The sequence below is a fragment of the Lycorma delicatula genome, chromosome 3 (assembly GCF_047948215.1).
Source record: "Lycorma delicatula isolate Av1 chromosome 3, ASM4794821v1, whole genome shotgun sequence".
In the NCBI taxonomy this organism is placed as follows: Eukaryota; Metazoa; Arthropoda; class Insecta; order Hemiptera; family Fulgoridae; genus Lycorma; species Lycorma delicatula.
The window spans coordinates 11,831,921-11,848,293 of record NC_134457.1 but is presented as its reverse complement, the minus strand read 5'-3'; the positions used below and the strand labels follow the sequence as shown (position 1 = coordinate 11,848,293).

Here is a 16,373-nt window from a genome sequence, read left to right as displayed (position 1 = left end):
CATACATATCATCCTCATTCAACCTCTGAAGAATTATCTAAACGGTAGTTACCGGAGGCTAAACAGGAAAAAGAAAGAAAGAAAGACAATTGTTATTTACTTTGTTTTTGTAATATAAAACAGAATTTATTTTCCTATTTATTACATATTTATGTAAGTAAATGAAATATATTTTTCTCAGGAATAATGGCTTGTTTATAATGCCACAAGTTTTGTCAAAAATATTTACTCAGAAATAAATAACACACGAATAATTTTTATCTCTAATTTTGATAATTTCCTTTATAATTACCGATAAAGGTTAAACAGGTTTCAGGTTCCCCTAATCAACATCTGCATCTTTTTAATATTTTTAGTTACGAACTTTAAATTTAAAATAGAATGGGAATCCAATTTTCCAATTTTTTCATATTTTAACCACTCCAAAAAAGGGATAACGTATATTTTGCAGTCCTGTATATTATGGAAAGTACTATTTGGCTCTGAAAGTAACAATATCAGGAAAAAAGCTTAAGTCACCTGTCTTTATTTGCTCCTAATTTTGTGAACCAAAGGACTTAGATTTACTTATTCCCATGGATATTTCTAATATTAGAAACTTGCACATATTAACTGTGAAGCTTTATGAAAAATTTATATGTTTCTTTTTAAATCAAACTTAGGATAAGGGTTAATTGTAAAAAAAAGGTTTTTTTTTAAAGTTTGTGTTAAGTAAACATTTCATTTTGCACTTTTGCAAGGATTCTAATACATATCTGTTTATAGGATAAGTAAAATGTGTATGAATAATGCATAGTACATATAATGTCATGTTTTTGTGCCTTAATTTTGCTTTCTATTCCTTACATGCAAAGTTCCCTTTAATTTTTTTAATAGCTGCACACACAAAAATCAATTGCCAAAAAAAATTATTCAAAAATCAATTTGTCCAAATTTTTTTATTATTATTTATATAATACAATGTATTCATATTGAAATATAAACAATTAAGTAACTTGTTTTATTTTAGATTAACATTTTTTAAACTTTTTCTCGTCTGTCTTTCATAGAAATCCATTGTTTGTAAACTTCATTTGTATTTACTTCTTGCCCATTGGCTAAATGTAATATAATTTTCATAAGGTCACCCAAGTGTTCATTTTCAAGTATGTTTTGGTATTTTGTTTTTATGGAGAAAATCCACATTTGCAGTCTGCGCTAGATATTTGAAAAGTTCCTGTGTTAAATAGAAAGTTAAGGTTAGATAATTCAGGGTTAGTTTGGACAAAGGTTAATGTATCACTAAAAGTCTTGAACAATCATAGTTAAGTTTTCTCAAGATTTGTAAATCTTAATTCTGAATATTAATACTTTATCAACATTTTTATTTCTCATAAATTCTGAATATTTTTTTTGAAAGCTGTATTATATTTTGCTTCATGAAATCAAAATTGTTTACTGAATTTATAATAATTTCATTATCAAATTCTTGCCAATCTTTGAACCATTGGACCACCATTAGGGAGAATGACAATTTTGTAGCATGTGAAAATACCATGTCTGACCAGGATTCGAACTCGGTACCTCCGGATGAAAGGTTGAGATCCTATGAAAGGCTGATTACTATCATAACTACATTTAATAGTTTACATGATATAACATCATGTTATAACACTAGAGTTAATTATTCAAAAATTTCTCTTTTTGATGCCAGATCGGTGAAACATTGTGTACACACTTCTAATAAAATTATACATATATCCTGCATACAGGTACATTTTTCCATGTGTCATCTAATACTAAATCATCTCTATGAAACTATACATTGTTGTTAAGTTAAACGTGATATTTCTCTTTTAAGAACTGCTGATAGACCACTTTTCTTCCCGAGTATAACACTGGCTTCATCACTGAGAAGCATTTCAACTTTTGTGTGATGAATTGCCGATAACTGAATACTGTTTTTATTGCGAATAGTTATCAACGCCCGTAAGAAAGTTGCGGTGTATACTACGACGTATTCTCAACGAAACGTGTTATTGAGTATACCTTAAATATTTACTATAGCTGATTGTAGATGCGCGGAAAATAAATTTCTCTGTGAATATTAATAGCAGTGTCTCTAAAAATAATGCGCGGTCCCGCACCCGCGCAACCTAGAGGAAACTATGCTTATACCTAAGTACATGAAGTACGTAGAGTATGTCAACGGTTATCCGATATGTTTCTTTTCTAATCAACATAAGCAATGTCGACTATCTATAAAAACGAATGATATAAATTAAGTTTGGCTGTGCAACATTTTTAGTTTTATTTATGGAGCATTTTATTTTTAGAAAATTAAAAATATATTAAAAAATACGTTCATTGAAACTAACAAAATTCATATGGTCATAGATATTTTATATCATTTCTTCAGACGTAATTATAGATTAACAATGTGATTTTTGGCATTATAATAAATTACTTTACTAATAATTTCCCAAAGTAAATATTCTTTTTTTACAATGATTTGTAAGAATAAAATACCTTAACTACTTTTGTTATATATTTTTTTTTAATTAATATTTTTAAGAAGTAGTAATTTATAACTTTATCTTTTTTTTCCATAGCAGCGGCATAGTATTTGTCATTGCTTTATGTGGGTGGATAACCTGCTTTCCGTTCACCAGAGTTGAGTTTCTCGAGCTGTGAGGTTATATTGAAATCGTTACATCGTTTATTGTATAAATAATTTCAGAATGGTAAGCTTAAGTTGAATCATTTTATATTCATCCTTTTTAAATAAAATTATATGCATCTTTTAATCATTATAATTACTTATTTAATGCACTTACGACTAACATTATAAACCGGATGGTTCACATGCTTGTAACTGTAAACTAAATTTTGAAATTTGTAAAGTACACATGTTTTGTTTTAAAACATTAGTTTGTTTTTCCTTTGTGAATGTATAGTCGGTTCAGTTGTAAAAATCAAAGGTAGTTAATTATTGAGTGAGTGGTTTTTTATAAATATTTTTCATGATTTCGTACTAAATGGTTCATTTCATCATTCGGTTTTATTTTGAAGTTAATGTACCTGCAGGACGTTTTTTTTATGATTCGGGGTGGTTCTAAAATTTGAGATTTTGTTAAAGTAAAGAGAATATTAATTGGCTAATCCGTTGTCATTGTTATGACACTCATTTATAATCAGTTTTAAGAAATGATATAAATACGTGTGAAATATAATGACGCTATTTTCATTTTATATATATATATATAATATCTGTATCTAATATCCTCCTTAGCAGTATAAATTTCACATTTACGCTGTCACAGAAGATTGATTATAGTCTTGAATGATCTTTTATGTCATTCCCAGGTATGGTAGCAGATTCTGTTTTTTGTATTTGATGGTTGTAAATGCCTACTCTGTATTTTGAGTATATAGAATGATTAAGTTTCATTTAGTTTTCAGTGTATAAGTCTTTATTATTATTTCAGGTATCTGATTTTATTTATTTTTTAGGTGTCATTAAATCCTGTAAGAATATTAAAAAATGAAGCAGCTGAGGAGAAAGCTGAAACAGCTCGGATGTCTTCATTTATTGGAGCAATTGCTGTTGGTGATTTAGTTAAAAGCACTCTAGGGCCTAAAGGAATGGATAAAATACTAGTTTCATCAGGACGCAATGAAGGTCAGGTTGAAGTTACAAATGATGGAGCAACCATTTTAAAAAATATTGGAGTGGATAATCCTGCAGCTAAGGTTTTAGTTGATATTTCTAGAGTTCAGGATGATGAAGTTGGTGATGGAACAACTTCTGTTACTGTGTTGGGTTTGTAAATTTTTATTAATTTATTTGCTTAATTCATTTAATATTTCATGATATTTTTTTTAAATGTTTATTAATTTATTTTCAAGAAAAGTTCGTTGAGCTCGGAAACTATTAATTAAAAAAAAATAACTTGCAGTGAATTTTTTGATTTTAATTAAAGAAAATTGTTTTCTAATATCTGTTAAAAATGACATTTATTGGTACTTACTGGTTATCTGCCTGCCACGTACAATCGTTTAAGTGAATGTTTTAACCAAACCACTTGCTAGTCTACTACAATTCATTGCAACTTACCTCACAAGTTTTTTGCAGGTGGCCAATGCTCTTAATCCCCTCAATTATAACGTCAAATGCATCGTTTTCATGAACACTTTGCTCCACATGAACTCCGCTAAGTATGACTCCAGATATAATGGTGGTCTGTGCCTCTGTGCTGCTAGTTCTGCTATTTTATGGAGCCCCGCGTGTAGTTAGATCGATGAAGTTAAGACGGCTGTTCACTTGTAAGTGCTTGAATTCTGCATCTTCGATTTTATATGCTATATATGCCCTTCACAAGTCTGTGTACAATGTTGATCCTTCCATCACATACTTTTAATTTCTTTCATCAACATTGAAAATGAACAATCGGGAACGCAAACGAGAAAGCATTCCTTGGTTTCTTTACATGTACCGCCATAAATCCATTGTTATGACAAAATTCGCCTGGCATTATTTTTGCGCCTTTTAAACATGATTTCGTCCAATTCAATGGTTTTCCAACAATACCAATCTTTCGATCATCCTTTTGTAAGAGAACATCCATGCATATTTCACGTAAATAGTTAATCTAGTCAGCGGTCATTTCATCTGACATATCCAGTTCCCATTTACACCATGTAATCAATGATGTTTCTTGCTCCCACAAATAAATAAAATATACTTCACTAAAGAAAGGTAATCTGGAATTTTGGAACCAGTTTTCAGTACGTTATGCAACTTAACCCATAAGTACATGGCAGGCAGATAACCAATAAGAACCCATTTATTAAAAAGTATTACTCTAATTTAATGATCTGTTGTAAAAAATTACATTTTCAGAATTTATTACTTTATCAAAAGCAGTTAGTAGAAAAATGTAATGGAATTAAGACAACCTACATTAGCTTTCATAAATCATGTTTTGGTAATTGTGTAATGTTTGTTGTCCACCTTGGATTTTTTTTAATATGAATTCCTTTTTTCATTTCTAATAACTCATTTTAGTCAGAATTTTTTGCTACTTGCAGGTAATTTACAAGTGTCATATAAATTGCTATGAAATTTAGATTATTCCATTTATGTGTGCATTATTTTTTTTCAGAATTTTGCCTTATTCATCTACACCATTTTATAATTTTTTAACATTTGCAGGATTTTAGCTGTATCAAATGTGTGGAAAGATGAAATTTTATTTAAAACATTTAGTGTGTTATATTGTATTCTAGTATCTGAAAGTGTCAAATACTTTTTTATTAAACATTCAAAAAAATTCTGTTTACAGTTCTCAACAGTGGTGTTCAAACTAACATTTTCCATTGAATATTGTTAAATGATAGGCTAAATAATAAATGATTAAACAAATTGTATAGTTAAGAACATTTTATTAATAATTTTCTTTTTCATATACCTCAGATTCTTCAACCATTAATACTAACATTTCTTAGCCTATAATATTATATTCCAAAATTGGCTTATGTTTATTGAAAATTACTCGTGTAGATAAACTGAGTTAATTTATTCTGTTACAGATTTAGTTCTTAATGTTAGGATGGTATGACATCATTGGTACTAACATAATATTCTGAAATGAGATATCATATATTATATTAATATGTTACCAAAAATGTTGCTTTTCTTTAACTCATAATGGCTTTTTTTCATGTTTGTCCTCAAATCTTGCATTCTTAATTTAATATACTTCTAACATTGCCGATTGATGAAGTTTAGCACAATTACTAATACTAAGGTCAGGTGGTGACAAAACAATATTCCACCATTACTTTTGCAATCACCCTTTACCGGAGTAAATTAACAGTGTGGGTGTAAAGTTGCAAAATCTGCAAAATTGATGTTATGTTTTGAAATCCAAATTAACCTACTGATTAATGCAATGTATGATAATTTGATTAAAGTATGACTAAAAAGTATTAAGCAACTTTTTAAAAAAAATTTGTAATATTACTTATAATAATAATTTAATTAGAATATTTTGATCATAGCATGTGAGTCAAATAATGACGGAGTTTCAAACAGTGGTAGTATTGCAACAAATTATGACAGAAACATGAAGTATATGTCAAAATATGTTAAACTCTCCAAGAACTTTAACTGTTTATTAAATCTGGATATGAACTCCAGTAGTTGCCTTGCAGACATCAAGATGATTTTCAACTTCTTGGTATACAAGGCAGAGAACTGGTTGACATTAAAATAGCTCTGGTGATTCCTTCTTTTAAATTGTGCACTTTTTTTTATTGGAATAAAGAACCGCTCTTGTTTTGCATAACTCCATAAATAGAAATTCAAAGGGATAAGATCTAGAGACTTTGCTGAGGAAATGTTTAAGATAATTCCACATGAATGTGACAAAATGTGGAGGAGCTTCATCTAACTGGAGAATGAAATTCTCTGGCATTTAGAGCACTGCATACCCTTCTGAGATATCCAGAAAGTTTCTTGCTTTCTGTTATAGTTTTTAACAAAAACAAAATGAACAGTGTCTCATTCATTCAACTGTGCATCACACATTAACTTTCTGCTATCATGTTGATGTTCTATAATGACATTTTGAGGTTCAATTTTGCATATTTTAAAAATAGTTTAATTTTATCCTGTGGATAAATTTATATAAACCTGAATTTTATATCTGGTAAAGCATAGTTCGTGGCCATTGACCTTGTAACAACATTGTGTGCTGGTACCAAAACTTATTTCCATATTGAAAACTGAGATAGTTTCTCCTCCTTTTAACTTAAACTTCATGTCCCTGTCATGTTTTATTGCCAAGTTTTGACCAATTGGTATCCCACTACTATTTTACAGATGGCCTTGGATATATAATTTTGATTTGGTGTTATAAAATTGCAATTTTTTAATTTGAATTTCTTTTATAATTTTTGATATTTGTGTATTCATGGTTGAGTGCAGTTCACACTACTTGTTCAGACAGCACTGCTGTCTGGCACAATGTGATGTTAAATATTAGTTTTTCCTTCTTTTCAACATAATTTGTTTGTATTTTATTAAATATGTGTTTATTGTTTATTAATTATTAGTGCGTAACATGAAACCATATGATATGGCCTAGTCGCCAAGCTTGTTGGATTCAATCTTATTACATTATCGTAAGATGTGTTAACTTATGGCGGGTAAAATGTTGAGACACAGCTGCTGGCAATTAACTCTGCCCCATCTACACTATATAAGCCAGCTCAATACTAGAATCTGCCAGTCTCTCCTTCTCCAGTCTCATCTTGTCTAGCAAGTCTCAATCTATCATTTGAAGACTCATATCGTTCGGTCAAAATTTACACATCATACAGTAGACATATATATGCATTAAATTATGTATTTTTTTTCAACAATGTAATACAAATAAAATAAAATAATGAACATGTTAATATATCAGTATATCAATTTTTAATTCAAATCGGTATTTGTTTTATTTACAGTCCACTTAACATAAACAAAACACTAGCTGTTAAGAGAGCTGGACAGAATTTTATAGTATCATTTTCATGTAATTAAAACCAAGATTAATGTAAAAAAATTATATTTAAAATTACTCTCAATCGAAAGGAAACTTGGTGGTTGATTACCTGCATAAAAATTCAATCAACTTCTGTAACTTCTATGTTTGAAGTCACAGAAGAGGTTGAGTACATATTTTGCTCTAAGATTCACTGATATTCTGTCTTATTTGTGGTACATACAAATTTTAAAACACAAAGTGCCGATGTGAATAAAAGATAATTTCATTTACTTAATCTACATGTCAACTATTTCACTTTACATGGCTTGAAATTCATTTTAGTGAAATAAATACATAATATGGGTCCGATTAATTACATTGTTTTAAAGGAGTTTGTTGTTTTTACAGAATATCATTATACTTAATGAGGTTTATCACAATAATGGGATTTTCTGTAACTGTTTATTGGGTGTACTAAAAAGGAGTATCAGGGTTTAAATTGTTATACATTCGGATGAAGTGTTAATTTAAGGCTTGAATCAAACCAAAAGAGACAGTTTTAGTTACATGCATGGCCATAGATTGATTCCCTATTTTTACACTTGACTGTCCCACTAGCAAAGATGTGACTCCTGAACAGAAAGCCGTTTGTATTTTACAGGGTTGTGAAATTTAAACCTGTAGTTACAGTTCAACTTACATCCTGGACAGTTTACAGTTATTAAAGGCTTTGAAGCCCACCATCTATGCTGTGCATGCTATCTTCACAATAAAAGTGTTGCAGCATGAAATTACGACTTTCTTGATCATATTGTGTATAGTAATGAATCAGTATTTCATCTTAGTGAAAAAGTTAACTCGTATAATGTCAATATCTGGGGGTCAGAAAATCCATGTGAACTCTTACAATATTCAAGGGATTTTCTAAAATTAATTGTTTTAGGTTCAATGTTCCAATGCAAATTTATGGGCTTTTCTTTTTTGCTGAAGCAAGAGTAATAGAAATTGCTTATTTGGAAATTCTGTATATATAGCTCTTTCCTCGGTTATAAGATGGATCAGAGAATTTCATTTGCAACATGATTGTACGCATCCTCACTGGCATAACCGTGCATGGGATTAGTTGAATGATGTTTTCCTTGCTGCTGGATTGCTTGGCATGGATATGATGACAGAGTTTGCGGCGGTCTCCAAGGTCATCCAATTTGACTCCGTGATTTTTTCCTTTGGTGTTTTATAAAGGATCTTGTGTATGTACTGATCTACCCATTTTGAGGCTAGGAATGAAACATTTGTGCATTTGTTAATTCCAGACTTGCTGTTGAAAAACAAGATGAACTCTTGTGTTGAATGGATGTATGCTGTGTAACAAAAGTTGTGCTCACATTGAACAAAATTGTGTGTGTGGAGTATTTTTCTGTAATATGTTTTTTCCCTTGAATAGCTGCTGAACTTCTTCGAGAAGCCGAAAAACTTATTGATCAAAAAATTCATCCACAGACCATAATTGCTGGTTGGAGACGTGCTACTGAAGTTGCCCGAAATGCCTTGATGAATGCTTCATTAGATCACAGGTAAGTGATGTTTGTTTATATGTTTACGTAGGTAGATTTTACCTTTATAAAGACAGGTTCTAGTATATTACTAAGTATTTTTTAGTTGGTACAATTATTAAAATCATTTATTTCTTTCATTTACAGATAGCATAATTACAACCAGGCATATTGTTTCTTCTAGGTTTAGAACCCAAATCACTTCCTTTTACTTAAATTCAATTCAATTTTATTTCCTCTTTTTAAATACATAGAAACACACATAATATTAGAATACAAGAAATAATACCTGCAAAGTAAAAACTGAGCGCTGGTATGAGTTACAAAAATTTACGTTAAGAATATACTGTTATATAATAAAATTAAAGTTAAAAAAAAAGATTGTGTGTACTTATATATGCACGTAAGAAGTTATATTTCTTTGGCATGAATAAAAAAAATTTTTTATACATTCAAACAAATTTGAACAGAGTCAAACGATCGATAGAAGACATTATATACCATGAATAAAAGTTTGAATAAATAACACTTAAATTAAATTGAATAATATTTATTTTATACAGTTTAAAAATTATTGAAGTATTCGTTGTCATATAAAACAAAGCTCATAGAATTTATTTTGATTAGTTTAGTTCCATTAATTCTTCGGATGACGATTGATTAGGAACAAGGTTTATCAGTGGCTTATGATATGAAGAATATGATACATGTAGTTTTATTTTATAGTAGTGTATTTTTTTCAAAAATTTTGTTTTTGGTAAATTTAAAATTATTTATGCAAAATCAAGAATTTATCTGATGTGTGCTATTATTTTCTGTCATTAAAAAATATAATTTTGCTCATAAAAATAATACTTACATAAATATAACCTCAGAGCTTGATAATACAATTTTCACAAAAAAATTATATATATATATGCTGCAATATGAATAAAGTTTTATGAATATGAACAACAGTATTCACAGTTTAAAATATCCGTCTTCAGAAATCCGTGTTTTAAATATATGTTTATTATAACTCGGTATCTGTTATGTTTACAACACTTGCTAATCACTTAATTGCATTGAACAACTGACTGAATTAGACACTACATGCATGTGCATGCAAACTGATCCACTTTGGCTTGTGCAATCTTCATGGTGTGTTACATCAGCATGCACAACTTGCTGAAAATACACGGATCAGTTTCTACTAACGCACCAAAAGAAGAATAACTTCAAAAAAATAAAATTAATAAAAGATGTACTCATAAAAATACAATAGTACAAAAAACAAAACACCCTATAAATCAGAAAGTCAATACAGTATACTAGTAATAATTCACAGTAAACAATATCTATTGAAAAAAAACTATACTTTAAAAGAGCCTCTCTGTGATGCAATTCGATACAGTCCATTTTATCATATAATTATTTTTTTATTAAGATGCATATATGAAATTATTAGGGATGAAATTAATTATTACAAATGCGGTGAATTGTCTTCTACAAATGTTTAAATTAGTATGACATACTTCAAAATATTCCTTCCCTGGTGAATAATACTCCTTTCTTGGGGTACCTGGTTTTTTGGCAAATGTCTACATTTTGTGGTCCAGCTAGTTCATTTAGACCAAAACACCATGTATATGTATGTTGTATAAGGTCAAATTTTATATCTCAGGATTGACCCAACCGATTTTCTTCAAATTTAGCTCAAATATTTCTGTATATGGGATATTGATCATATTAATTTTTTCAAATTTCATTAGTGGGTGGAGGATATTGTGAAAAAAACCAATTTTGCTCTTTTCAGACATTTTAGAGAAACTTTTATTATCCAAAAAGGATTTTTTCAAAAAAGTCAATCCTCACCTCTTAAATTTGAAATATTTTAAGAATTTTTAGTTGTTGATCTTTTACTCTATCCCCCTTCAGTTTAAATATTTTTCAAAATCTTTTTTTGAAAGTTTATTCTCTTCTGTAAAACTATCGAGAAATGTCTACAAGTTTCTTAAATTATAGAACCAAAACCAAAAAGGCAGAAAAATGTTTTAAAAAATTTTGTTTTTCTTAGTTTAGCCTTTATTGAAGCAGATGCTAGATGTAGAGAATAAACTCTACTTAAGCAAATTTGTTAACTTTAACCTATATGAATATTTATAGAAAATTTGTTTTTTTTTATTTTCTTCTTCATGTCTAAAAAAATATATATTTGTTTTTTGTTGTTTGGCCCCTTTTAATGTATTTTTATTATTAAAAAGATTTTGCATATTTTTCTTCATCACTTAAAGTAACATTGGCACCTATATTATATTTTGGACCCAAAATTAGTAGAAGTAATTTTTCTTTCATAAAATATTTTTTTTACTTTCATAAAAGTTATACTTTTTTCTCAATAATTTTAATCAATTCTTTTAAATTAATTTTTTTTTGTTAGGAATCATGTCTTTATAAATAAATTTTTCCAGAGTTTTCCTCACAGAGTAAGGAACCCCTAAATTCAACAATTTTTTATTCAAAATTTGGGAATTTTGTCATGCTTAAATTTTATTTGGGTGATCATGGCTTGACCGACGTAGCCAGAAAAGTCATGCAATACTTTGCCACCTTTTTTTTTTTAGAATTGCTGTAAAAATTTAATATGTGTGTACCAGTGTTATTTTAAACTCAAAACCCATGGTTATTGAATTGTGCGTGCGTAACAGTGATATTTTACCAACTTTTCTTTAGACCTGAAAATTGTTGTTAGGTTTAAATTTTTCTAGATAACTCTGTTATAGGATGAGATGTAAAGCTTAACATGTTGAGTGCCACTTGATCTGACAAACCAGATTTTAAATTTTTTTAATAGTAATAATTTGGATAAAACAGGAGGTGGTTTATTAACATTTGTACATTGTATCATACATAAAGCCATAAGTGTGTTCAGTGCCATTGGCCTCCTGAATGAGAATGCCTGTTCCATAGGGCCACACACACCATTTGGTGCTGACTGGATTTAATGGTTTTGAAGTAATCGATGTTAGTTTATGTGTAATGTAATTTACTTTATTATGAATATTGCTAGCATACCCCATTGTGACTTTGCCTACAATATAGATGTAGCTTCACTCGCAATGCTTTTTTAATAATAGCAAACTTATTTTTTTATAAATAAAAAAATATTTATTCAACATATCATATTCAGATTTTCATTAAATCCTGATAAAACTGTAAATAAAAATTTTTAAGGAAAAATACTGAAGGATTATACGATAAACAATGAATTGTTGCCCAAAACTTAAATAAAGGAAAACAAAAAAAGGAAGATAAGAGAATTGAACAATATTTGTTAGACCAATACATTTTATGAATAAATTAAAATAGTTCAATATAAAAGTCCAATAAAGATAAACAAAAAATTTATTACAAGCCCAAATCTAGCATCCCCATCACAACTTCACACGTGCTCTATGGTTACTTGCGCTTGCTGTCACAAATCAGAGGGTCATGCCTTGCTTTGCTCTCCCTTTCCATTTTCTCTTGTTTCCCTTTCCTTCTCCCGCTTACTTCCCTTTCTCCTTCCTTTCCACCCATTTCCCTTTCATCCTTCCTCTTCTTTTTTCCATTTCCTTTTCCTCAATTTCCCCTTTTTTCAATTTTTTCCTTCTTCCCTTTTTACCCTCTTCCTTTATACATTTTTTGATTTTTCCCTTTCTCCCTTCTTCCTCGTGTGTAAATCAGTCCAGTAGTTTTTTAGTCTATAGCGAACATAAATATCAGAAACATTGCAATGGAATCGTAAAATATTTGGTATAGCGTATGTTGCTTTTACGACCAACAGATATAGCGCTGAAAAAACATGTTTTTTTTTGTCAATTTAGTTTTTTATCAGTTTGAACCCTTAAAATCAAAATTTTGCAAAATCCTTTCTTAGTGCATGCCCACTTAAATATCTAAGTAATATCAGGGTTCTAAGGTACCCTGAAAATTTCAAGTCTATTTTAATACCAAATCATTTTCAGTTTCAACCAAGTTACCAATTTCAAGTTACCATTTTCAGTTACCAAGTCATTTTCAGTTTCATTGTGTACAGTTTGCACGGTTTAGTGTCGGTAAGATTTTCTTTTATCTTCACATCATTTTCACTATATGATGTGACATCACTGTCATCTAAATATTTATATTCACTTTCAACACTAAATTCACTGTTACTGCTCTCATTTTCCAAAATATATTTTAGTTCGTCTGCAGATAATTTGTTTTTAACATTAAATTGTTGTCTCTTTTGACAGAGACAAATCCAGAATTTCACAATTGGTCATTACGAAAATAATGAAAAAACCTGGGGACCACAAGCAATTTTATAGCACTAAGTATTTAACTTGCACACCACATAAATCTTAACAGCTGAACTGAAAGGCTAGCATAAGTAAAATGCATTCCATATTACTTATGCATAGACTGCTAGATGGTGCCGACAGCCCCTGATATAACTGTCTTAACAGCCATGGGGCTCAACGTTAAACAGTGTGTCATATTTTAAAGCATTATTTTTCTGTATAAAATTAGTCACACAGTTCCCAAAAGTTAAATTTGGAAAAAAAGTCTGTTTACTTTGCTGTTTCATTTATCAGAAGTAGATAAACTATTTTTTAGGTATTGCTCATTTAATAAAATTCATTTATCACCCATTGATCTTCCTCTTCCTGATTTTACAGTAATTTCTAAATTTGTAAATAATAATTTCAAAAGATGTATTTTATATTTTAGTTCCTTATTAAACTATTACAAAGGAGTTTCTGCTTCAGTGATTTTGTTTAATTTGTTTATTACTTCAATTTTATAATGTTTATTGCTTATACAGGAATAAGCATGAGTGATGTAAATTGTTTTAATGAACTTTCAGTATTTTAACTAGTCAGTGATTCTATATGATGAAATCATAGCAGTCTATTTCTTCTTAATTTGAAACAATAATCAGTGGGCCAAATCCCTCGTAATGAAACCTATATTTTTAGCTGTTACTCATGCTGGATAGAATTTAAAAAAACGTAATAGGATGTAAATAATTCTTCTTAAAAAGTAAAATAGATTACATGCATCGAAATGAAAAAAATAATAGTTTTTTAATTACCTAAATTTTGACTTATTGATGTCAGCTCTCAATTAAAAACAAACAATACCAACATTGCATTGCTCCCTTAATTTAGGAGTCAAAATTTAGAGTGATAAAGTATTTTGGTAGAATTTTTATACATCTTTAAAGTTTATTGCATAGTTTGCATATTTAATTTTGTTTTTATATAAAATTTGGTTAGACATGTAAAAACTGTGTGACAAAACTGTGTTCTTAGTGTTACAAAAGTTTTGTGACTATAAGAAAAGGAGCTTGTATCAAGTTCAAGTAAGGCTCTCTGGAATCTAGGAATATCAAGCATTATTTCACTACATTTTGATAGAAATAAGAAATTCAGATAAATTAAGTTAAGAGACTGCTAATGAACATGAGCTAAGACTGACTAGAAAGTGAGAATATGAATTGTTGATTTACTCTTAGTTTTTTCACCAGTTTTGTTGAATTTTCAAAATATTTTGAACTGCGAGTCATATTTGTTGTATTATTAGGAAATGAGCAATAAATTTTATAAGTAATGATGACCGAACAAACAATTGTTAAAAAATACCTTAAAAAAATAACAATATTGGTATTAAAATTTATTTTTTAATAAAAAAGGATCTTTGAATTATTGAGATTTAAAAATATTATCCTTAGTCCTTAGTTAACATAGTCAAAATTTACATCAGAATCACAAAAGGAATTAATTACACAGGTCAATAAAGGTTAAGGTTCACTTAATTTAAAAACTGTTACAACAGGTCATATGCTAAACGTATTAGGAAGTAAAAAGTGTTGTCTAAATTATTTTTCCTTTAGTTGATATCAAATTTAACTTCATATATGCTGCATTCTCTTTGTACAAATGGTTTTTTTCATAATACTGTTTATGTTGATTGAATTATGTAACTTTCTAAATTGATTATTATTAAGGTTTAGTGTAATGTAAGTTTCTTTGTTATGGAAGTAAAATTTAAAGCTTGCTTTCATATAATTTTCCTATTAGAAAAGATTTTTTTTGTAAGTAGTTATTTGTTTAATGTACTTTTACAGTTTTCCCTTATATATTTAAGAAATTTACTTTATAATGAGAAAAGTATTTCCAGTTCAGAATTTACTCCTTGGATATATTTTTATCAATGAAATATTGACTATTGGTGCCTCATGGTGATACTGATGAAACAAAATTGTGGCATAAGGGTCACCATTAACAGAAAAAAATTGTATCTAAATGAGCTAAAGTAAGATGTTAATAATTTCAATAATATGATTTTTTTATACATAAAAATATATTTTAAATAAGTTCATTTTTTTCTAGTGGTGATGAAGCAACTTTCCGTGAAGATTTACTTAATATTGCTCGTACGACATTAAGTTCAAAAATTTTATCACAGTATAAAGAACATTTTTCAAAATTAGCAGTAGATGCTGTTCTTCGCCTTAAAGGATCCGGTAATCTTTCAGCTATTCAAATTATACGTAAAAAAGGTGGAACTTTAGAAGATTCATTTTTGGATGATGGTAATTTTTTACAGTTTTATTAACAATTAATATATATTTATAGAATTACATTGAAAAAACACTTTGGTGTGCTATTAATGCAGCATTCTGTTCCTAATAAAATAGATTAAAAAAAAGTCCACAAGTTAATCATTACAGGATTAAAAATGTCAGTTGTTTTTTTTCCTTGAATAAATTGAGGAATTTTTAAAGACAAAATCTTAAATATTCTCATTTCTCAAATAAATAAATGTTTTATATTTATATAAAAAAACTGAAAGCATACATTTTGGTAAAGATAAAGAAGTGTAAAAAAAAGGAATAGAAATTTTAAACATAAAATTGGGAATCAATAAAAAATTAAAAGAAATCTGTGAAAGGAGGGATTTCTATGAAGAATAAGCTTCAAAACAAAACAGAGTAATGAGAGAAGAATTCAGGAAACAAACTAGTGGGAAAGGAAAAGGGGATTGGTAAAATGGAACTTTGTGGTTCATAAACTTTCTTATAAATTACTATTCTGTTTTTGCAGTTCCAGTTACCATTAATATGGCAAAGAGACTTCTTATCAACTGTGATGATACCAATTGAGAAAAAATATTTATATAATCAAGTGTGAGGAATTCAGAATCCTAAAGTTTGTTGTTTCATACAACTAAAGTGCTTCTGAGGGTTTTGAACAGAAGGATATGCAGCAGACTTTTCAAATCTGGTGCTGAAGAACAG

General features: G+C 28.8%; 1 protein-coding gene across 1 annotated transcript in view; it reads left to right on the top strand.

Annotated features, from left to right (window-relative positions):
* LOC142321378 (T-complex protein 1 subunit beta-like) overlaps positions 1-16,373 on the top strand; it is a 62,665-nt gene that overhangs the window by 36,752 nt on the left and 9,540 nt on the right. Inside the window, exons 3-6 of the mRNA XM_075359409.1 lie at positions 2,592-2,723; positions 3,493-3,802; positions 8,959-9,088; positions 15,466-15,668. Of these exons, the coding sequence (XP_075215524.1) occupies positions 2,721-2,723; positions 3,493-3,802; positions 8,959-9,088; positions 15,466-15,668 (646 nt within the window). The 5' untranslated portion in view covers positions 2,592-2,720. The remainder of the gene's footprint in view (positions 1-2,591; positions 2,724-3,492; positions 3,803-8,958; positions 9,089-15,465; positions 15,669-16,373) is intronic.